Genomic DNA, 23012 nt, shown 5'->3' with positions numbered 1-23012 from the left:
AACCTTCCTCTGGAGGTGGACAAGGACCTTTCTACCTGCTGTAGGCAGAAGAAAGGATTTCAGGGACCAGTGCAAGGGCGTACACCCTCTGTGCACCACAGAGCTCCCCGTAAGGGAATGCAACATGTCCTGGGCATGTACCCAGTGCCAGATTTTGCCTGGCAGACCGGCACTAGTGTTATAATCCATTATAATCAGTAAAGTCCCATCCTAATTAGTGTCTCCAAAACCTCCTTTTAATCTCCCACATGCAAGTTGCTATCTCAAAATAATACCGAGCCCATCTTCCATTGCTTGGCATATAATACATTCAAATCTACACCAGATGTTGGGTCTTATTGTCACCCCCAAACTTTACCCTTTTATAGGGCTCTATTAACCTGTTGCTGTCCCGCCAAACAATGCAGCTCTTGCTGGAGTTGTGCTGTCGACTTCTGCATCAGCAAGATGTCTCTCTGCTGCTTTAATAAGAGCTTCCTCTCCTGATGGGCTGCTCTATAGATATTTTGGAGGTGCAGGATTTCCGCCTGCAGGGTAAAGAAAGGAAGGCTGGCAAGTAAACAGCAGTTAACGCGCAAGCACAAGTAGGAGAGAGACCTGCAGATCAAGGTAGACGAGTATTTATTAACAGGTGGCAACAAGTCTTTGGGAACACCGCTCCTCAAAGCTGTCGTGTTGTTAAGGTTTAAGTATCAGGGGTTAGAGGTATCAGAGGTTTAAGTATCAGGAGGGTTCCTCTTTGGTGCAGGCTGGACCAGACTGCTGGTGGATGCTCAGCACCTTGCACTCATTTCTCCACATGCTGTATAAAAAACACACGTCCTGGAGCTCTGCAAGGAGAGGAGGCTGGGGCAGAGTCAGGCCCAGAAAACACATCTCCTCGCTCCCAGGTCTGTGCTGTAGTTTCACACCCCCTTTCCTGACAACATCAGGAAAAGCGGACCCCTCGCCCACCAGCTATCGAGCCAACTAACTGTATTGCAGCCATGGAGGCACAGACATGCCGTGCAATCTGCTGTTTAATGCCAAGAATAGAAAATTGCAGTAACAACAAAGTGGCAGAAAGAAATTGTGCTTCTTGTCTCCTTCAAATTTATAGAGTACAGTCCCTGGCACAGAAGTAGCTTGTCTGATGTATAAAACATGACGCATTTTATAATGGCCATGCAATAACACCAGTAAATCTTTTCTGCTGCCCAAAAGGCTCTCACGTGCTCTCGGTGTCCCATCTTCCCTGGGTTTTCCCAAGAAGAAAGCTGGAACGTGCAACTACAGGGGTATTACCTGCTCTTGTTTTAGCTTGGTCAGGATTTCCCGTTGCTTCTCAGCTATGGCAGTCATTTCCTGAGCGTCTCGCAGGTTATCCAAGCAGCTGAAAGCCAGACAGAGACGGCAGTCTTTAGCAGGAGAGAAGGCGTGCGTGTGCGAATCAAACTTATGGAAGTTGTCAAAAGCAGCTAGAACTGCAGGATGAAGTGATTTGCAAACCTGCACTTCATCTATGTGCTGGAAGAGAAGCAAGGTACCATGGAGCCGATGGCCCTTACTGCTGATGCAACCTGAGAGAAACCCAACCGCTTATTTCACAGAGACCGCCAGATAATGGCACTCCCCGGAGGTTACCAGCCTGGATTCACAGCAACCGTTGAAACCAAGAAGACTTATTACTATATTTACCCCAGCCCTCCAGCTATGCACTCTCCCAAAACCAAGCTCGAGACACTGACTATTTTGCTTTTTGCCACAATCCCTGAACCTTTTAAGCCACAAGCAGACCCTGTGCAGACTCAGACCAGTGACAGCTCCCTACCTGGGGATCCTGTAAGAGCACAGCAGTGCCCAAGCCATGGTTAGTCTTTTCCAAGACTGAGCCAGGCTGTCTCACAACCGCGGTACAAAACCCCAGGGTAGTTTCCTTCAGAAGCAAATTCACTCAGCTTGCAAAGTTGAGAGAGTGAATTTGAACCTCATCTACATTTCACCCCAGACAACAGCAAGGTAGGAGAGGCTGCATCACTTCCACCTCACATCCCTGATCTGACTCTGAATAATGGCTCGCACAAAAAAAAGAGTTAAGTCTCTTATTCTCATTAGAGGAGCGGGTCCACCTGTCTGCCCTGCCGGAGAGGGGCTGGCCCAGGTGTGGGGGATTTGCTGATTGCCCTAAGGGAGGCAATGGAGGTGGGAGCAGCATGCTCTGGACTTGCCTGTCACTAGCTGGCTTAAATTTGGAGTCCCTAAAAGCTGAGGGGAGGCCTTTTGTACCACAGTTTGGCTCTGAAGTCAAATTTATTTCTGTGTCGTGATATGCCCTCCCATGAGGGGCATGGAAAGTCCACTCAGGAAGGAGGCTGCCTTGCTCTGGCTCTGAGCAGCTTGCTGTTGTTAGATGCCATGTGCTGATGTGGGCATTGCATGAATAAATCTGCCTTACCACTCCTGATACTCCAGCCAGGCCAGCTCAGCCCTGGTTTTCTCCTGCAGGGCTTCCTCTCGCAGTCGGAGGAGAGCGGCCTGGTGCCGGGCTCGCAGCTCTTCTTCGCGCAGGTACTGCTCAGCCATGGCCAAGCCAAACTGGGAAAAGGTGCTGGAGCCTCCATAGAACTGGCTTACTTCGCTCCACTGAAGGAGAAGCAGAGGGTGGAGGGAGAGGTTACTTGAGAAACCTCACGGGTGCCTTGCAAGGCTGGCATTGCAATTGCCGGTACACACAAAATGGGAAATGCTGGATGCGGGCTGAGGGGAGAGGAGCTGTGAAGCCTGGTACCTGGCTGATGGAGTCTGTCTGCTCGCTGCTGTCTCCTGAATCATCTGCTGCACATGTCTTGCTCTTGGGCAGACTTATGGGCACTGACAAGGGATTCAAGGATGGATGTACCTGAGACGAGTCCCCATGCTCTGCAGAGAGGTGTTCAAAAAAAGGAAAAAAAGACCACATGAAAGTCCTTGTAAGTACAGTATTTCTTAACACTGGGATTGCTTGGGGAGGCAGAAAAGTAGTGCCTCTTACCTCTAAATTTCATAGCATGGGCAAAAAGAATAAAGTTTAAAAAAAACCCTAACTTTTTCTAATACGTTCCCACTGTGGGGCACACGAATTGGCATCTGTGCTAGTACTGCGGACAATGCAAGTGCAGGGTTGGAAATCTGGTTCACTCCTGTGCCTTAATGGCTGTTCCAACATGAACTACTGCTGTATGTTTAAACAAGCAGGTTTTTTGTTTTTTACTTGCCTCTGGAGATCATGTGTTATCTATATGATATATAACAGTGATGCCCATGCTCAGTCTTGCCTGTAGAGACCGGACCAAGAGATGTTCTGCTCCCCTAGCGAGCTGACTATAGGCCTGATGCATAAAGTCGGTTGTTGAGTAGTTTTATCTGGAGACAGATGTCACCTCTCTCCCTTGATGGGCCTAAATCATGAAGTTTCCAACAGTGAATGGAAACCAGGTATGTCGTCCATCTTGCACTGAACGGTGGGGCCCGTGAATAGGTGCCCGGGTGTCACTAATCCCAGCTATCCAAGGGATGTGGCTTGATAAGAAAGGTAAAGATGTTGCTTTGGCATTATAAGTGTGTGTGTGTGTGTGTGTGTGTGTGTTGATATGGATCCTCCTTTGGCAGATGTTCTGAGCACAATGAAAGGTTTGCTGCAATCTGGGCTGATTGCTGCACCCCCAAATGCTGACCCTCTCCCCACATATGCAGCAGGATCTTCTACTTCATCCTGTGGCCACCAATTGCCCAGTGAGATAGTTACCTGGTCGGTGGGTGGAGGAATCCAGGTTGGCTTCCCCTGGGGCTCTTCTTTTTGTGGTTGGTTGGGTGATCATCGTATTGCCATCCGTCTCTGCCCTCTGCACAGAAGGCCTTGGTGAACGTCCCCCCGGCGTACTGGGAGCGAGGAAGAAGACAAATGCATGTTGATGTGATGATTTGCAATGGTCGCTGCACAGTGCAGTAACAGCACCAATACGTCGGTGTTAGAGAGCATGCCTCACTAGCAGAGCTCAAGACCTCTCAAAATAGTGTCACTAACTTCTATTCAGCAGTGCATGTTGTGCATGTGAACAGTTATTTCATAGCATAATGGGTTGAGGGACAGTTTAGTGCAGAGGGGGAAACCGCAAAAAGGTGGGACACAACACTGTGTCCAGGGCAGCTGCTGTGCGAGCCACCTTCCTTGCAATGGCTATTTCCTTGAGGTCACAGAAATGTGCTCCTGTGTCACTGTGTTGCACAGGCCAATTTTTCACCTTTTAATCCTGTCTTAAATAGGTAGTGGGCTGACACGGTTGCGTGTCCTGTCGGGTGCTGCCTACCATACCTGGCTGCAGCTGCGTTCTCTCTTTTGGGATCACCTTCAAGTCGACACCGCCTTGGCTCTTGCTTGGCAAGTTCGAATCTTGATCTGACAGCAGAGTCGGCACTGGTGCTATCCAGCCCCTGCAAAACCAGAATCGATGGTCTGTAATAGCAATGGGTGAGCTGTCCTAAAGGTGATAGCTCTGAGTCTTTATGTAGTTCTCTTGGGATAGATCTTGTTTTTTATGGTACCTTTCACACACTTCTGATTCTTAATGGGTGATATTAAAGAATGAGCTAGGTACAACAAAGTAACAGTGGTGTGTGTAAGGAGGAAAGGTATAACAAGAGGCAAAGCTTGGAGCTATCAGGAGCTGCTTTCCTGAGGAAGAGGATGTGTCCCTTTGCACTGAACTTCCCCTCTAGTCCGTCTCCCAGCCTACGGGAAGTTTCTCCTTCATCTGAGCTGCCATTAGAAAGTTTCTTAAAGTATCCCAAGAACGGGCCCTCAAAGTGAGGCTTAGGCGAGCAAGACAGAAAGGAGCTGGCACAACTCGGAGGTGACGGCTCAGTTTGTCCTGCTGCTTGGACCATTGACTCTTACCTCTACATGGTGCTTGAGCAACTCATCCAAAGACCTCTGGCTCTCTTGGACTTCCAGCTTGGCCTTTTCACTGAGGACTGCCAGCTGCCTTTCCTGCTGGAACTGATGGGCCTGGGTTTGGGAAACAGGATTTGAAAGGTTTTCGACTGAAGGTAGCGAGCGTCACTTCTCATCAGGCTGGCATCGAGCTAACTCGAGAGGATGGCATCCAGGAGACTCTCACCACAGGAATGAACTTGGGGGGGAAATGGGACATTATACCCCTGACACTCACCAGCTCACAGAGGATATGCTGAGAGGTGCTACAGAGAGATGCCTGATTTAACACTTGCAAAAGCTTCAAAGCAATTCCAGAGCCTCAGTCCCACTGACTATGGGACTTGGGTACTTAAGGGACTTTGGGCCAGGTCCAGAAAGCTATTTCTCAAGTCAAAGACTTGGCATCTTAATTTCTTTGGACTTGGCCCTTGGGAACACCTTACCGCAGACTCTGAAACCAAAGGAAATGCAGATACAGTGTGCTTGTTTCCAGAGATGATCCTGCTTGCTCTGAAGTCAGCACCAGTGCTTGCACTGGTTCCAGTAGCAGCATGGCAGGGCACTGCCTCTCGCTGCAGAAAACCTCATACTCCACAGGGGCTATTCTGCCTGGCCTGCTGGGCTAGAAATCTCTTTGCAAATGGCAGCTGCTTAGAGTAGAGATGTCATTAGGAGCCAATCTGTGACAGCAGTGCAAAAACAGAGGCCACATGCAAGCATGCCTGGCCTACCTGACTCACTAATTCATACAGACGAACTAGACGTAAGCTTTCATGTACGTCGGGCGCACGCTGTACCTGCAGTTTGAGAGCCAAGACATGAGACGCTTGCTTTATGCTCTTGAGATGGCTCCTATATCCCTCTTCTGCATCTCTGCAGGCAGGCTCGCCTCTGCCTAGGGAAAAAAAGGACAGGGAGATGGCATCAGTCACCATTTTTAGTCGAGGCTCCATTCTGAAGGATTTCTGAGACTGATTTCTGCGTCTTTAATAAGGAACCGACTGGAGGGGAAAAAAAAAAAAAAAGGCTAGTACATTCAGAGCCAGTCAAAGGGAAGGTAAAGGTGGAGAAGCCTGTACTCCAAGGTACACATCTCTTAGCCGTGCCTCCAGGATGCAGCACTTGTCCAGAAATCTCTAGGACGCACCAAGAGAAGAGACCCTTGCCCTCCAGCTCCTCTGCGCACCATACTGATGAGCTTCCTTGTCCCGGCTCAGCCCCACAAGAAGTGAGATGGGTGTGTGCAGGGTGTCCTTAGGCAACTGCAGGTGCTGGAGCAGCTTTCTTTAGCCAAAAGGTGCACAGCTGGATCCGTGCACGTCTGCACTGCCCTGGTGTCTCAATGCATGAGGCACACCCCATCAAAGCCAAGGGGACTGACATGCTTGCTGTAGTGCTGTACTGAAAAGGGCCAGTTTGCTAGATCAGGGTCTTGGTCGATGTTCTGTTGCATGAAACCTGACGGCCCCTGCGGTGTGCTAGGTGCTGTACATGCACGGGGGGGGGGGGGGGGGGGGGGGGGGGGGGGGGGGAAGAGTGTCTCCACCGCAAGAAACAAAGAGGATTTGCTGTTCCCTTTCAGCACTAACATATGTGACACGTGGATGGGGGAACAAGTAGGACCACCAAGTGCCTGTAGCCCCATCCTCTTTGGGCTGCGCCCAGCGGATCAGGCCCACCGAGGAGATAAGAGAATAAGACTTTCCAACCTTGTTCAGCAGTTGCCAGGCTGTATCGTCACAGTGTCTGCTTCCCCATTGCTCACACCTCTGTGAGGACCACTGAGACTCCTCCACTGGGTCATGGGAGAGAAACCTTGTCCTGGCCTTGAACTGATGCTTTCGCTTCTGAGCAGGGAAAACCTGTTCTTGTTCTAGGTGTGCCTCTTGCTGCTACCGCCTAATCCCAGGGTTTCTATCTGTTGCTGCCTCAGTGAGGTAATGTTTACCAGCAATACGTTCTGGGCTATTTAAAATGCTCCGGTGGATGGATCTGCCTATTCAAGCAGGTCAGGTGTTTACCTTGAGCTGCGTCACTGCCAGAAACAAAGGTCAGAAGTGGATCCTTGTCCCTCGCAAATAGAAACAGGCCTACCTGCAAACTCCAGGTACAATCAGGATCTATAGCCACGTTTCCCAGATATGCAGAGGGGTTTGGATCTTGACTTTTGCAAATCCCAGTACTGATTCTCCATAGTCCATCTTTGAAAGGACGAAGGCTCCTTTGTTTGTGGTTACAGTTTTGACATCAGACCTTTCTTAGCTTCTCATCGGGCATCTGTAGGGAGATCCTCCAGGATGCAACCGGGTGGCAGTCTCAGTGGTTGCCTCCAAACTTGTGCACATTCGTACTTTCCCTCCAGTACTGGAGATGCTGGCAGCATCCTGTTTCGTTTCTCTTGAACATAAGTTTAAGGTGAGGGTTGTGTTCGTCCCTGGGACCAAAGCTGTTCCACCAACACGAGTGACAGCGTCGCTCTGGGCTCTGCACCTCCTGTCTTCAAACAGTTGCAGGAACATCTTGGCAGAGTGTGTGCATGGAAGTTTATTTGTGGCTGGCTTAGCCCAGGACCTCAGTCCATGTATGGAAGGGTGAATATAGCCCAGGCAGGTGCCCAGCGAGCAAATCACCCATGAAAATGCTGCAAATGCACCTAAAGCCTCCATACGCCAGGAGTGACAGCAAGCAGAAGCCCATTTAAATGAATCCTATTTCTCCAACATCCTCTTGTTCTCCCAGCTGTGGCTATTGCCTGACCATACCCTAGGCATCAAAGCGTCCTGCATTCAGAGTGCCACTTGAGTGGTTACATTTCACGTCCTCCTTTCTATTCTGATGAATGGCATTTTACTGCCTCTCTAGATGCACACAATCCAGTACAGTTTCCTATTAAAACAGCATGCCATAGCTATTTATTAAATCACTTTCCGCTGCCCCTGCAAAATCTCAGCACAGCCCTGTAGAATCCTTGCTACATATAATTAAAGAAGCTGGGCTAAAAGTCTCATTTTTCTAATCGCTTGAAGTTAGACAGAAGCACTTACGGGTGCCGTAGTCAAGGGCAGCCTTCCTATTTTCTGCCAGTGTCAGCAATCGGTCCAACCCAATTATTACAAAGATACACACTTGCAACTTTAAATGTGTGTAAGTGCAACTTGAAGGCGACAATCCTGCTAGGCTTCCTCCCTTAATGTTAAACTTCAGGTAAAGAGCAAAACTGGAATAATTCATGAGATGGCCATTTCTTTTTTTTCTCTCTCTTTCTCTCTTGCTGGCATCCAGGCGGTTTTGAATGTTTTCTCCCCTTGTTTTCACAGTGTCTGGTTGCTGAACGCTGGGATTAGCTTTGCCCACTATTTCTGTCCTCTTGAATTTCGTATGCTTTTGTCTAAATCCCTTGGCACACGTGGCGGATCCAAGGTCAGTTGACAGGTCGGATGTGGCTCTCCTCAGGCAACCCTGCATCGCGCTTGGGTCTGCAGCTGACGTGCCCAGGTGGCAGATGACAGAGCAATGGGCTTGAGTCGCAGCAAGGGAGATTTTGTTTGGATATTAGGAAAAACGTTCTCACTAGGAGGGTGGTGAAGCACTGGGACAGGCAACCCGGAGAGGTGGGGGAGTCTCCATCCTTGGAGGTTTTAAGGCCCAGCTAGACAAAGCCCTGGCTGGGATGATGTAGTTGGGGCTGGTCCTGCTTGGGGCAGGGGGTTGGACTAGATGCGACCTCCTGGGGTCCCTTCCCACCCTCATTTTCTATGATGTGTGGTAGTTTGCACAGTGACAACACACACGGACCAGAGCCATGGATGGAGAAGCTACAAGTCAGTATTGTGGACCTGGCAAACTAAATACGAAGTAAACCTGTGACTTCTCTCTCCTCAGATGAGCTCCACTGCTATTTTTCCTAGACCTAAGGAAGGGCATTTACTGCCCAAAAGCATGTGCAATGCCTCTGCCAACTACACATTTTGTTTGGCAATGTCTTTTATTGGCCCATCCTGGCTTCTTGCATATTCCCTGGAGCTTCACAGCTGCCCCCCTCCTCTGGCCTCTACAGGTGTAAGGGAAACACCACCGCAGGGAAAGCTCTCATGGCAAAAAGCAATGATGCCTGACCTGTTGGAAAACCAAACCGAATTTGGTTGTTACCTTGTCAAGCTCCTATCTGCAAGTCCTTGGCAAACACAAGCTGCGTCTGCTCCTGTCTCTACTGTAGCCCCTGAAATGCAACACTAGGGAGTCTGTTATCTCAAAGCTTTACATCTGAGAACAATTAATTGAAGCAGTGTTATTACCATCCTGAGTCTACGAACTTCCTTATTTCTCCTTCTTCTACAAACAAGAGGGCAGCACCCTCTAGTGCTGCAAAATATTATGAAGAGCGGCTACAGGTGGAAATGTGGCTTACCTCTTTACTGGGGTGTTGGTTGTAGCCGTGTTGGTCTAAGGACATCGGCAGACCAGGTTCTTTGGGTAGACGTGATCTCTTTTATTAGACCAACTTAAATAGTTGGAAAAAAGTTCTTTGCAAGCTTTTGGGCACAAAGGGTGTTTGTGCCCAAAAGTTTGCAAAGAACTTTTTTTTTTTTCTTCAGTGATTTAGTTGGTAAATAAAAGAGATCACATCTCCCCAAAGAACCTTGTCTTCCTATGTCTTTACTAGCACTTTACTAGTTTAATTATTGTATTTCTAAGGGGGGGTTGGATTGCATTTTGCTTTCATTCCTAATTCTGTAATATTTAACATGGAATCGCAAATTAAACCCCACTGTCTTTCACTGTAGAAAAACCCAAATATCATTCTAGCCTATGAAAAAGGCAGTGTGGCTTGGCAAACTTTTACTGAGCCGACAAGATCTTAACCGACGTCTTGCTAAGAACTTTTTTTCCCCCAACTACTCAGTTGGTCTAATAAAAGATATCACATCGACGCGAAGAACTATGCCAGGCAAGGTCTTAACCAGGGGTGCAGGTTGTAGCCGTGTTGGTCTCAGGACCTAGGCGCACAAGGTACTTTGGGTGGATATGACATCTTTTATTAGACCAACTTAAATAGTTGGGGGAACAAATTTATAGCAAGCTTTCGGGTTTAAAAACCCTTCACAAGTCCTCTTAATTTAGAAAGATGCCACTTGAGTGTGAGGGTGGTAGGTTTGGGTGTTGGTGTAAAATAGCCTGAAGTACAAGTCCCTTTTTTTCAAAAGGGATTTAGGCACCTAGGAGATGATGATGATGATGATATACTGACATCTGTTTTTAAACCCATACCATTATAGTTTTCAGGTGTACCCAGACCAGGCAGTGAATAGTCACTTCACAGGTATTAAATGTGCTTCACCATCTCCCTTATAAGCATGTCAGTCTTGGAGGACCATGGATTTAAGGTCCCCTAACCTCGAAAACTTAGTGATTTGGGGTTTTTTTTGTGTTTAATAGAAGCAAGATGTGACCCCAAATGAACTTGAGGATTGTTACGAACATTTTCTGTGCAAAACCTCCTATAGAAACGATTCATTTAGGCTGATGGGGAGTTCTCCCTGAGATGGAGGGCTAGCGGGAAGAGGGAAAATGCAGCCCTGGTCCTACCAAAAGGGGCTGTTGCTTCAGTGGGGGGTGATGGATGGGGGGAGATATATGCAGTGTATGGATCCAAGGCAATCGAAATCAGGAGGACATTTCCTTAAATGTCAAGGTAAAACGTGGCTCATGGGTGATTTAAAAAAACCCCAAAACCTTAAACAAACCACTACTGTCCATGGGGTGCCTTTCTGGTGGTCCTCTGCAGAGAATATACTCAGTTTGTCATGGTGCACAAAGCATTGTATGGCTGAGATGGGCAGTCTATAATATCAGAAAGGGATTGCATTTATTTGGACTGTTTAAAAAACAATGTCGCGAGTCGGGGATGAGCCCAATGACTCGATTCTAGGTAGCAGATAGCGACAAATACTAGACGTTGTGCAAGTTTCCACTCTGTTGCCATTGGTTGTGCTTGCCAGGCATTGATGATCCCGTAAAGCCTGTCTTCTACAGGAAATATTTAGCATGTGTTCCCCACCGCAATTAGTACTTAGGCAGCGCGTACATGTTTTAAAGGTAAATATTTATATTTTGCAGCATGCTATATAATTGCCTATCATTATACAATCTGCGCTGGAGGAAAGCATGTGCACTCTCTTAGCACCACGCTGTTTCTTCTCTGCACGTTCCTCTTCCCTCTGCTACCAGCGGCGAGTGGAGGGAAAAACACAGTTTCTAGAAACAATGACATGACGCTGCCTTGAAGCAACACAGGCTGGAAACTGCTCTGCTTTGGGATCCAATTTAGGGTTGGATTGAATCTTCCCTTCTCCTGACTCTTGCAAATGCCGCCGGTTTGCAACGGGCTCTTCTGCACGGAAGTCAGGCGGAGGATTTTATCGTTCAACTTGTAAGTGGGGGGGGTTTGCAAAAAGGCTCCCGAACTGGGACCCATATCCTTTCATGCTGAGTAAATGAAATGCCCTCTGTTTATGGGAAACATTTTGGACAAACAGACGTATTGCCCAAGCATACAACCCCCCTCCCACGTTCCTATCGGCTGGGGTAGAGCCTGGCTACACCACCCTCGCCCCTCTCAAAATCTGCTATTGTGTCTGAAATCTTGTGGGGAAATGATGAAGAATCTGTGATAAGAGCAAGAGCTTTTTTTTTTTTTTTTTTTAAGTACCTTGTCAGGGAAAGGTTATCTGATCTTGTTCTTTTGTCTCTGGAAAGCCTTTAAAACAATGCGCCATCTGCTACTGTTTGGTACAAGCAAGCCGAGGTCTCTTCTGCCAGAAGCTGGCTTGCTATTGTTTGCTGCTTAACCCTTTCGGCCGCAAACTTTCCCTTGTCTCTATGCAAAATACGTGGGTCTCCTTATTTTGTGGCCTCCCACCAGCCAGCCTCCCAGGATTCCCCAGTTCCACTCCCAACAAAGCCACTGGCCTTAGGGGATGGGTTTAACAAAACTTCTTTGCTGCTTTTTCCCCCAATTGTCTACCTGGGGCGATTAGCATGCAACATGGTGATGGCAAGGATCGGTCCCAGACCCTTAAAAGGGACTGCAGAAAAGATGAGAGCGGGGAAGTGTCCCAGCCCATCTGCATCTCTTCCCAAAAGATGTGCGTGTCAAAAAATTAGACCTGGCCAGCAAATGGAAGAGGACTTATCAAACAGTTGACATTTCAGCAATGGTTTTAGCTGTTTGGATTCCAGAACTCCAATCAAGTCAGACGAGGGCAGGTGCCAACTGGTATCAAAACCCCTAAGATGGTCTTTTAGTGCCAGACTGCATAGAGCATATTAAATGCATCAATTGTATTAAGCGACTACTCTATTTTTCTGAATTCTTGGTCGAATATCAACTTACCCAAGTCCTTCTCAATCCTGCCGGCTGCAGAAGTGCAAGGTCCCGACCGGCGACTGGTTGAAGTTCCCAGAGTTTGTTTAGGAAGTACCGTAGCGGCCTCCTCTCTCCAAAGCTCGGAGGCGCAGCGATTCCTTTGCTCCGCTGGTGCTCTCCATGGACTGAATTAAGCCAACACACGCACACACACATAGAGAGAGAGACACTTACTGGAGGGCAGACAAGACAAAAACTGCACTGTGTTAGCATGGAGCAGGGTTATATCTGGACCTTGGGATGGCCTGGGAATTGGGGCTCCCTTGCCTTAGCTCAGGTTACACCCAGGGGATGTTTCTGCCCCTGTGTCGACCTGATGTCCCAGGCAAGCCTGATTCTGTACTTGCCGGTGGACGCTGGCATTGCTAACACCTGCTCCAGCATCTGACATATAGCACTGTGCTCCTGTTGTACGACTCCTCTGAGGGTCTCAGAGCAGCTTGGGAACATGAACAGGTTAACCGGGATGTAAGGAAGCCTTTGGTAGCTTTTTTTATTTGAAAAGCCTGCCCGTCCCCATCAGGGCTCCTTTGTGGTGGAGTTTGGTCAGACAACCACTGAACCAAAAGATGATCCTTGGCCCACAAAAGTTTGTAGTCTTGGTATTATGGCCAATTTACAGGAAGGGGAACTGAGGCTCTGTGGGGAGAAAAACCCACACGTTCTCATCTTGGTGGCTTACTTTTCCTTCTTAGCCAGATGCTTTTTTGCAACAGCAAAAGTGTACTAACTGAAGAGTGGGATGGAGAAACAGCCCAGGGTCAAGGAAGGGACTTGAGAACATGGTCACCTTTTGGCAGAAACTCAGGGAATGGGATCATAGGATCTATCCCCATGGTCCATTTACCTGAGTGACCCAAAAGCGTCTGCACTTCCCCACTCAGAAGCATCCCATAGGGGTTAATGAAAGGCAGCCTCCTGTCTCCCACGTATGAATGAGCACCATGTTAAGAACAACAATTATGAAAGCAATGTAGACTGGTGAGGAGGCTGTGGCCTGTCCTGGAGAGATGTCAGAAATACAGGTTAAGAGGCACTGGAAGGGACAACTTAGCCTGATAACCAGGGAAGGTGATACGGGGTCCTTGAAAGGGCTTGCAGTATGGGAGGAAAGGGTCATAGCATGCCTAATGCAGGGTCCTGGGGCCAGTGCCGAGAGGAGAGGGTGGACCTCGTTCCTCTAGCTCCCCTTCTCCTGGGGTGAAGCGTCCACAGACTTGTGCACCCTGGGATGGAGAGACCTCCAAGACTGGGCATCCAGCTCTCTGGGCTTTGAGCTGCAGAGTTTGCATTGATTTAGCCCTTGCAAGGGGTGAAATCCCTGAACTACACAGGCAAAAATGTCCTGAGTGACAAAAGGACAGCTATCCCTGACCTGGCCATAAGGCTGTGGCATGAGCCTGCTGGCACACACAGCAGGCTAGCAAAGCCACCATTTCTTTGAGGTCCCATTCCCTGTTTGTGTCTGTTAACAAGCACTCTGAGCTCACACATAGCTGGGTAGCACGCGTTGTAAGTGCATCCTTGCATAGCTGGCCTGATAAAAGATATTATCTAAGAAATCCTTGCCCTTTCTATGGGTAAAGTCGCAGGTAGTCCGACAAGTTGTTTTTGACTCCACAACGTTGGATTAACCCTTCTTATTCAACTATCGTTTGTAAAATTTCCATTGATGGAAGAGTTGACTATAGTCTGACCGAACGATCTTAGCAGGCGGTGTACAGAATCCCCTTCCCTGTACCTCTCTGACACAGAAAAAACGAATGACCCTAATTGCCAATTAAAAGGCCCACGTCCTCTGAGCGCTGCATTTTTCACCACTGCTGAAAAATGGAAATGTCTGCCTCTGAGTTTTTAACTAATCAGGGCTCACTCGCACGCGCCACAATTTAACCTTTGCAAGGCTCCTAGAAACCTTCCTATGCAATGGCTTGTATTTGTCTGCATGGTGGTGCAGGGGCTTGTGGTGAGCCAGGTTGCAATGGGTATAAATGCTTTGCTATTGGGACCCATCTAGCAATGCAGCCTTGAGATCCAAAGGTGCCTGCGCTGTGCCCAGCATTGTGGGTAGGGGAAGGGAGACCACTTGCAGCCGGGATGTGAGCTCAAACCACCTCCCGGCCAGTTTGCTCCCTTGCCAAAGGTTCTGCTTGGAAGTCCTTTAAAAGGCCCCGTGCAAAGCTGAGCTAAAAAGATTAGGGAGGAACGTGTGAATATAGGCAGTTACTGACCCAGCCACAGCTCGGAGCAAGGCAGGGAGGCGGCGACAGCCTGAAACAGTGACAGATGTTTTTATAGAGAGGCGGGAGAAACACTTGCACATTCATTTTTATCAACAATCAGCTTAGGGAAATCTCATTTCATTTTTCTCATTAATAAGCTTTTCTTTGTTTTTCCTGGCACAGAATGACCCAGAAACAGCTAAAATGATTAGAGCAGCTCCTATGACTCGTGCCTGAGCTGTCTTCAGAAGCAGGTGCAAGGTGGAGCGGAGGGGGGAGACAAAGGAGATTTCCTAGGAAGGAATTCAAATCTTGGTCCCTGCAAATGCTGTCCGTTTGCTATCTGCATTAGCACTGAGTGCTGGTCTCTTAAGGGCCTGTGCTGCTGCTTCAGGAGGGTCTATATTGGGGCACAGCTGCCCCTGGTTGAGAGAGGGCCTGTGTTTCTCCCACTCCTGACCGTGGAAAGACCTCTGTGGACATTGCTGAGATTTGGATCCCAAGCAGGGAATATGGGTAGGCAGGTAGCTAGGAATGTAGGTGTGCTAAGCAATCTTCCTAGCCTGCGACCATCGCCGTGGTCTTCGAGTAGAAAGCTGAACTTGGCATTTGCCTTGTCCACAGGGAGTTGCACACCCAATTCCCTAAGAAGAACCTGCAAGGAAAGACATTTTTTTTTTTGCAAAGATCTTGTCGGTCTAATAAAAGATGTCATCTCTACTACGAGTCCTGTTTGCTTCTGGAATAACTTGTAACTTCAAAAACCACTTGTAACTTCGAAGTGGAGCGACCTCATCTATAAGAACGGATTATCCTTTACATACACTTAAAAGCAACATCCTCTGCTGGGTCTGATGGCAGTGGCTGCAGGAGGCAGCATGCTGAATTCGTTAGCATGAATTGAAGTCCGTCTCGGAGCACTGAGTAGATGAGAATAGATCCTGTAGCTGCTTACAGTTAATGGGTCTGATCCAGAAAAATGGAGAGCACCTTCAACTCTGGTTTCTTTTCCATGGCCAGTGCCAACGTGGAGGACCAATGTTAATATTTTGGACACCCGTTTGCACTGCACATGGGTGATAACTGCTGCATAGTCCTTGCAACCGATGCATCAGAGCAGAAATTGAGTGTAAACTTTGAACTTCATCGCTCTATACAAAGAAGGGACTTGAACTTTACTGTTCATATGTCTAGCAAAAATGTGCTCTCCAGGCTCCTCTTTCCACTTTCCTCATCTTAATTTGGATTAGTAAAGACGTTAATAATCTTCTTAGTCTTGTACTATATTAAAGGCCATGGTTACAACTTGTTCTGGACTGGTGCACTCTCTCCACAGGGACCACACAGAGACCAAGACACTCTCACCCACCCCTGGGAACTGTAACGGGGGGGTGGTCTATGCCCAGCCAATATGGGGGTACATTAATCAATGCTTTGTCCAGCCTGTGTTTAAATGTCCCAAGCGAGATCCTTCCCTTAGAGCTGCGTCTGTAGATGGGTGGGTGGCCTGCGCTCTCACAGTGGCCATTAGTGTGGTCCAGCCCTACAGTGGGACAGTTCATAGAGATTTTTATTTTTAATCGAGAACTGCTGCTGAGCTAGTGGGATCTCCTTGCGCTTCTGTCTCCTGAGTTGCTGGATTAGGTGCCCAAGCTTGGTGGCAGCTGGACATAGTTCTTGGTGTCTGAAAGTAACTGCATGAGAAGGACCTTTCTCTAGCCCCTGTCTGCATTAAAACTGTTAAGACGGACTGGAAACACAATTGAGCATCCAGCTGGTCACTGTTTTCAGTGTAGTTTTTTCAAAGCTAACATTTCTTGTACCATTCCCTTTATCTTTGTGGGGGGGGGGGGGGTACGTGTCTATGGGCACACGCAGAACAGGCAGACTTAGCCGCTCTCCTGCTACTTCAGGAGTAAAGGGAATGAAAACAATTACTATAAATGAATCTATAGCATCCAATTGGTGAAATCGCTCCTTAATCCTCTGCAGAAAGGAGATCAGGAGAGATTTAACTAGGTACTCATAAAGATAATCAATTTATTCTACTTCTGCAATGCCATATGTTAAAACAATGTGTCTTTCAGGAGAGGGGATTCGGGAGGCATGATCTGTTATACCACTTCTCAAAATCGCTGCTGGGATAACCAACCCCTTCACATAGAGGTAAATGGACAGAACGCAACTAGATCCTACTTAAACAATGTCCAGTTGTGGTGTTTGGCAACGTAGCAAAAAATCCCAGTCTTGTGCCCAGACTGGCTTTACTTTTTCCACCGAGGAGACTCTCTAGGGCAGCGCTTCCCAGCCTTTTTAGACTCGTGGCCTCCTTTGGAAAACGTCAGTTTTTAGTTATTGGCTGGTTTGTTTGTTTTTCCTACAGAAAAATAGCAGAGCAATTCTTGTGTTGCGAAGACCTCGGAAAGACCACATCGGGCCAGGTATTTTAACACATGCATTCCTATTTTGTAATCTCTGGTTTGATTTTGACAGTCACGTTTGCACTGACACTTGGCATGAGGTTGGTTTGGTTTTTAACTTTGAGTTTAGCTCGGCTTAGACAAATGCAGGGGACTTCCACCTTCAGACAGCATCCCACGGCAGGGCCTGCACGGTCCACACCGATCCCTCCAGCACTGACAAGGGTGAAATCTAGGCCTGAGGTTTCCGTAACCCAGGGAAGGGCATATAGACGCCAGGCTGTATCCTGCAAAGGTCTCTAAGCAGGAATTTTTAAGCAGCGCATTTCCTTTTGCTTGCACCTTTTCACTGGCATTACCCGAACACGACCAGCAGATCAGGCAAGCGAAAGGGACTGCAGTGGCGCTCGGGGAGGGAATGGGGCTAATTTCCTGGCACACCTGCCAACAAAGCTGGTCCTCGCTGCTTTTGAACCCTGCAGGTAGGATGCAAACCAAGAAACCAACCTCTAAAGGGTTTGCTAGGTCAGCAGCCCCATCCAGTGGGCGACTGCCGAATTGTTGGGGAGAGTCGGTGAGACCTGCACCACCTGCCGGCAGGCAGCGAGTGCTCTCAGCTCCGGAGATCAAGGAGATCAAGGTGCTCTGCATCCTACAGCATCAGGTCCGCAGCTTTCCCGGTAGCCTAAAGCACTCGTATAATTGAGCTGTAGCTCAATTTTGAGTCGCTTCCCCTGGCAGAGGTAGTATCGTTTTATGACCCATGCTTGCTGATGACTCCGTGTTTCCCTGCGGTGGTAAGGACACATCCTGCTCACTAGAGAGGGCTCGGCAGAGCTGAACGGAGCTAGCTGCACAAGTAGGCACAGAGGTATGGCTGGGCTCAGTCGGGGACAACGTGCTCTCTGCTCTGAGTCGACACCAGTTTCGAAGCCAGAGGTCCCTGCAAACTGTAGGTGCCGAGCCGGGCACAGCCAGGGCTCTCCCGGAGGTGATGCTGCAGAAAGCTCCCCTGGTCTGAATCGGCCCCTCTGCCCTCCCAGACTCGAGGCACTTTGATCCAAACTTCTGTGAATGCAGTCTCAAACAGATGTGGCTGAACTGATCTCCTGGCTCGGTATCAATGGGTGACTTTTTGGCAAAATCTACTTGCTGGGCAATTCTCTGGCTCAAGCATGAAGAGCATCCTGCCTCCACGCTGAATTGGTGCCATTTATTTTTATGTGTGTGTGTGTATGTGTGTGTATGTGTGTGCAAAGTGTTTTAGCAGAGAAGAGCCAATCCAGACTTAAGTTTACCTTGTCACCAGGCCCCTGTGAGATGGAGAAGTCATCAGTTCCCCTCGTGACAAGTCTGTGTCTGTATAGTCCTCAGCCTCGGCAAGACCTTTGAGGAAAAGATCATAAAGTAATAAATATCTCCTCTGTAGGAACAGAATGGGCTGAATTTTGGCATCTCTTTTCCGCTGGCTAGTTTATGCAAAAGCATCTAACCCTTATGCAGACCCAAGCATGGCAGAAAGGTGGGTTGGCAGTAATTATTATTAAACTGAAGGACATGGCTGGGAAGTGCCCTGTCCAAGCCCTGTGGCAGAGCCAGAAACAGAAATGCGGTCTCTAGTTTTACCAGCGGAAAGAGAACAGACCTGCCTGACCATGGTCCCAGTTTCCCTGGAGCCAACTTTGACTCCAGTCTTGCCCCCCTTGCTCCTTTTCCCAACGGAGAATCAGACGGGGAACAGCATTGTATCCCCACATCTGGAAGTGCAGCTTGAACGAATCGGTCTGCCTTCCCCATCGCTAAAATCTGGTACCCCCGCTTGTATGAGAGGACCCGATGCTTCTCTTCTAGTGAGTCCTGTGACCCTCCAGTAAGCTAATGGGCACTGAGCTCCTGCGACACCCAGGGACCCAGCTGCTTGTCCCCATGCCCTACCTTTCCATGCATGGCTCAGGATCTTGCAGTCATCAAAGCGTTCCTGCCTCGCAGAGGCCCATGGCACCTCCTTTCCAACAGCAAGAGTGTCTGACAAAGGAGCTAGTATCCCTCTCTCCCATCCCTGGGCTTCTGCTCCTGCAGCACTATCTGCACGTCTAGTCCAATCCAATCCATCCTGCTCCTGGTCTGGTGAAAGCCATGAGCCATTAGAAAGCGGGTCATCCAGACCCAGCAGTGGGTTCACTCTCCCATCCAGACCCTTTTCCCGTGTTTTGTGCCACGAGCATGGGGGAGACCTGCCAAGAGGTCCCAGAGCTGTGCAGGCCAGTCCTCCATCATCGGAGTCTGGAAGATGGCTCATTGCCTTCAGCCTTTCTGCTGCAATCTCGATCCTGGCCCCCAGGGCCCTGGCCAGTGCATGAATGGCCTTCACTCTCTCCTGCTTGTTTCTATAGGGAGAGAGAGCAGAAGTGTCCTCGGAGGCTGAGGCCTTGAGGTGATGTCTTGCAGCTTGCGGCGGAAGGAAAATGCTCTGGTGAGGCAAGCACTGCTGCGGGGAAGGGCTGAGCTCCAGGTCTTGGAGTTTCAAAGGGCTGAGGAAGCCCCTTTCAGATGCCAGCGAAGGAGAAAAGTCTAACGGGGCTGCCATTGCCAGTGACGTCTCCAGGCGCAAGTCGCTGTTTAAATGCAAAGGGGATCAGCATCAATGCATACGTAAGTGAGGCTGATCATAAAACCTATTCAATGGCTGATCATAACCTCCTCTAGGAAAAGGGTGGCTTGGGGGAGAGAAGACATCCACAGGCACCTGGCTTTCTACCCTCGCGCCTGGGTTTTAGACCTGTTACAATGCGTGGGAAGGCATTTCAGAGGCTAATCCATTGCACGCTGGAGAATTAAAGGCTTTAGCAGTGTGAAGTATAAAAACGGGCTGCGACGCTGGCCAGCGAGAGGCTTTTGTGCCGTGCTATAAGCCAATTGCGCATTATTGGCACCAGACAGTGCTCTGGATCAAGCAAACCCAGCTGCAGCCATGCTCTTTCTGTACCACTGCAACCTGCAAGCCAAGGACGTTGTATAATGCTTGGAGAGCCTGAACCCGCCAGTAAGAACTCCACATATCCAGCCCCCTTGTTGGGCAATCGTGCCACATTTCATGCATTTTCATGTGTTAGCCTTTGTCCCCTCCCCACAAATGTAGCTCTCCTTTCCCACAGGTTGGCAAGGGCAGGTGCCCAGATAGGGCAAAGCACATGCAGGGGCAGTGACGTGCTTCCACGGGCAGATTTGTTTAATTTCAAATCCTGAAACCCAGACGTCCCGGCTCCCAGGGCCCCCCTCCAAGTGCCACACTCGTATTAGCACCCGAAGAGGCAACTGGTTCTAGAGTGGCAACTGGTTTAGCCTCATTGATCCTGTTACTTAGTACAGCTTTGAACCAGCCCTCTAACCGAGCTCTCGTATGCTCGGGAGAAAGACTTTAAGGGGTGTATTTGCTAAATGGTGCCTACTGTACCTGCTTTCTTGCTCTTCGCTTCTCAATAAAACATGTGATGTTGTATCTGCCCACTCCATAAAGGTCCTTTCCGGGCTTCTAGCGTTGCTCCGTTCCTGAAATGAGAGAGTAACAATCACCGGACGTGCTAAGTAACTCAAATGCTTGGGTAAGGTTTTGGACTTTGTTCCACTGAATGATTGGTCCATGTAGTTGGCCAAGTGTCTGGTACAGACGCCAAATAATGAAGCTATTCTTTCAGCTCCAGCTTGTGCTTTCAGCCTTAGGGGTCAATGTTTTGACCCCTTAATGGCCCAAGCAGGGGCTGTCATAACGAGAACTCGATTGCTGTATTGTCCAGTTAACTCTATCTCGGTGGCGCTAAAGTGTTTTCGGGGAACACACCAGGACAGCTGGTGATGAATGGTTGAACTGGTTTCCCTCCCATCACCTTTTTCATTCCCGTGCCCCTCCGTGTACTCACGTGGCTGGATGGAGACCGAGGACTCGGTGCAGGCCGAGCGGTTCCTCTGTGTCCGGCGTGGCTCTCCTCGACGCCTGGTTTCCTTGCAAACGCCTCTCGTTGTTTCCTGTACACTTCTTGCAACCTCTTTGTTCTTGCCTCCCTGGCCTGCTTTACAGACTCCCTCTCCTCTAAGCTCCTCTTCTTCCTCTCCGCGGTTTTTCTGTGCATAAATTCGTGAACTTCTTCTGGGCTGTAAGGGTGGGATCTTCCTACATTTACCTTCTTCTTTAGAGGCTGGGGAAGGTTTTCCTTCTCAGATGCTCTCTGTGCTGGCCAGTTGGAGCCCGTGGTTCTCTGTGGACATGTGCCTTTCCCTCTGCTGTAGCTTGAGTTCAGGAAAGACCTAGACTTGTCCTCCTGAAAGCTGGAGGTAGTTGTGCCGCTGCCTGGGGATACGAGAGGACTGACTCCAAGGTATTGTCTCGGGTCTCCTGCTTTTCCTTCTTGAGCATCTCTCTGCAGACTTGCACTTGGGTTCTTGCTAGCAACTTGGCTTTGCATGCACGGATCCCATCGTCTTTGCCTGGCCTGTCCAGCCAGAGCGCTGCCGTCTGTCTCAAAAGAACCGCTCCACGTAACCCGGCAGCTCTTCTCTTTGGGGTCGTTCCCCACCTGATCTCCCCCACTGCCCGTGTTTTCTCTGGAGCGCTGTCCTCCCCGCAGGGTGGCAGTGGATTCGTTACCAGGTTCTGCAAAGAAAGCATTTGTTTTTAAGCAACAGGCATATTACTCTGACGATGCATCCCTTCCTCTAGCTCGCACGCTAAGCACCAAGCTGGCTTTCTCCCACCCTGCTGTGGCCACTTGCACCCGTACCTCAGGCTTTGCAAGGCTTTGTTACTCGGCTCTAAAACCTCAGTGCGCGCTGGGACTTATAACTGAAATTATAAGTTAAAATTAAATTATACTAGTACCTACAATGGGAAGAGCTTCCCCCCTGACCCCAAGTCGTAGCAGTCAGTGGCACAACTGATTTGTGAATGGAACTGCGATTCACATACTTTTTTTAAAACTCTTCATCTAAGGGATCTTTGGGTACAACTCCATTTAAGATCTTTGTCCAAACACAGCGATGCATAATCTGACCGTATCCTTACAGCCATAATAGACTCATGGTGCCAATTGATTTACAGTCGATTAATATAGTAACAGTTCAGTTAAGATAACAGCCGAGTAATTATAATCCTCGCATGGCGGGCTCTCATAAGGACTGTGATGGACCTAGACTATTACCCCGGGTTTCTAAGTGATCATCAACCACTTTAAGACCAGGATCTATGCCCCGGAAGTTGCAGGTTACCGTACCCGAGTTCTTCTCTCCAGTTTCATCTTCAGGCACGTCCCTCATTTTTGGGAATTTAGGAGGTGGGCCAAGCAACTTAGCTGCCAACTTCTGACCTTCTCGCCATGCAAAAGCACCAAACAAGTTGGAACCTGAAGGGCGGCCGGGGGGAGAAATAACACAGCTGTTATTTGAAAGGAGGAACCTCAAATGCTCATAAAGTTTCAGCCAACTTCACACCACATGCAGAGGGGAGCTCCATAAGTTTTAATCAGACTGAATTAAAATGTCCTTGGCGCTTGACGTTTTAAATTGCAGAGTCGGCCACCAAAACTTTGGGCCTTCAAGCTCCCCAAAAGAGTCCATTAACCTTATAGCAAAGTGTTACAGACCCTGGAGGTAGACGCGAGACATGGAAGCTTGCAAGATGCAGGTCTTTTCTAAGAAGAACATCATTACAGTACATCCCATCTTGCATAGCCTGTTTCTGTAACTATTAATAAGCATTTCAATAAAGGCTGAGCTTCAGGGATCTTTCAGGATACCGGATAAAGAAAGGCACAACCGTCTCCCGAGCCATGCGTCTATCGGCAGCTAACACATGCTTAGTCCCAGCGTGTTCCAGAAGGTATTGGGAAGCAGGAGTGTTAATGGAAAGATGATTTTATTTGGGATAATTTCAAGAGCACTCGAGTGAACTAATTTATTTATAAACGGGTGAGAATCAGCAGGATACAGTGTCAGGAAAAAAA

General features: G+C 48.7%; 1 protein-coding gene across 2 annotated transcripts in view; it reads right to left on the bottom strand.

Annotated features, from left to right (window-relative positions):
* The window catches only part of CCDC187 (coiled-coil domain containing 187), a 55615-nt gene that overhangs the window by 18611 nt on the left and 13992 nt on the right, over positions 1–23012 (bottom strand). For both annotated transcript variants that reach the window (XM_019475878.2, XM_059715678.1), the window contains 14 exons: positions 22284–22412; positions 20937–21667; positions 20474–20568; positions 18955–19634; positions 18318–18405; positions 12345–12502; positions 5749–5846; positions 4913–5023; positions 4331–4449; positions 3764–3897; positions 2768–2898; positions 2435–2622; positions 1285–1372; positions 381–527 (listed from right to left, as the gene is read on the bottom strand). In XM_019475878.2, the coding sequence (XP_019331423.2) occupies positions 381–527; positions 1285–1372; positions 2435–2622; positions 2768–2898; positions 3764–3897; positions 4331–4449; positions 4913–5023; positions 5749–5846; positions 12345–12502; positions 18318–18405; positions 18955–19634; positions 20474–20568; positions 20937–21667; positions 22284–22412 (2897 nt within the window). The remainder of the gene's footprint in view (positions 1–380; positions 528–1284; positions 1373–2434; positions 2623–2767; positions 2899–3763; positions 3898–4330; positions 4450–4912; positions 5024–5748; positions 5847–12344; positions 12503–18317; positions 18406–18954; positions 19635–20473; positions 20569–20936; positions 21668–22283; positions 22413–23012) is intronic.

The sequence above is a fragment of the Alligator mississippiensis genome, chromosome 12 (assembly GCF_030867095.1).
Source record: "Alligator mississippiensis isolate rAllMis1 chromosome 12, rAllMis1, whole genome shotgun sequence".
Classification (NCBI taxonomy): Eukaryota; Metazoa; Chordata; order Crocodylia; family Alligatoridae; genus Alligator; species Alligator mississippiensis.
Note: the sequence above shows the minus strand (reverse complement) of the source record. Positions and strands in the feature narration are given on the sequence as shown.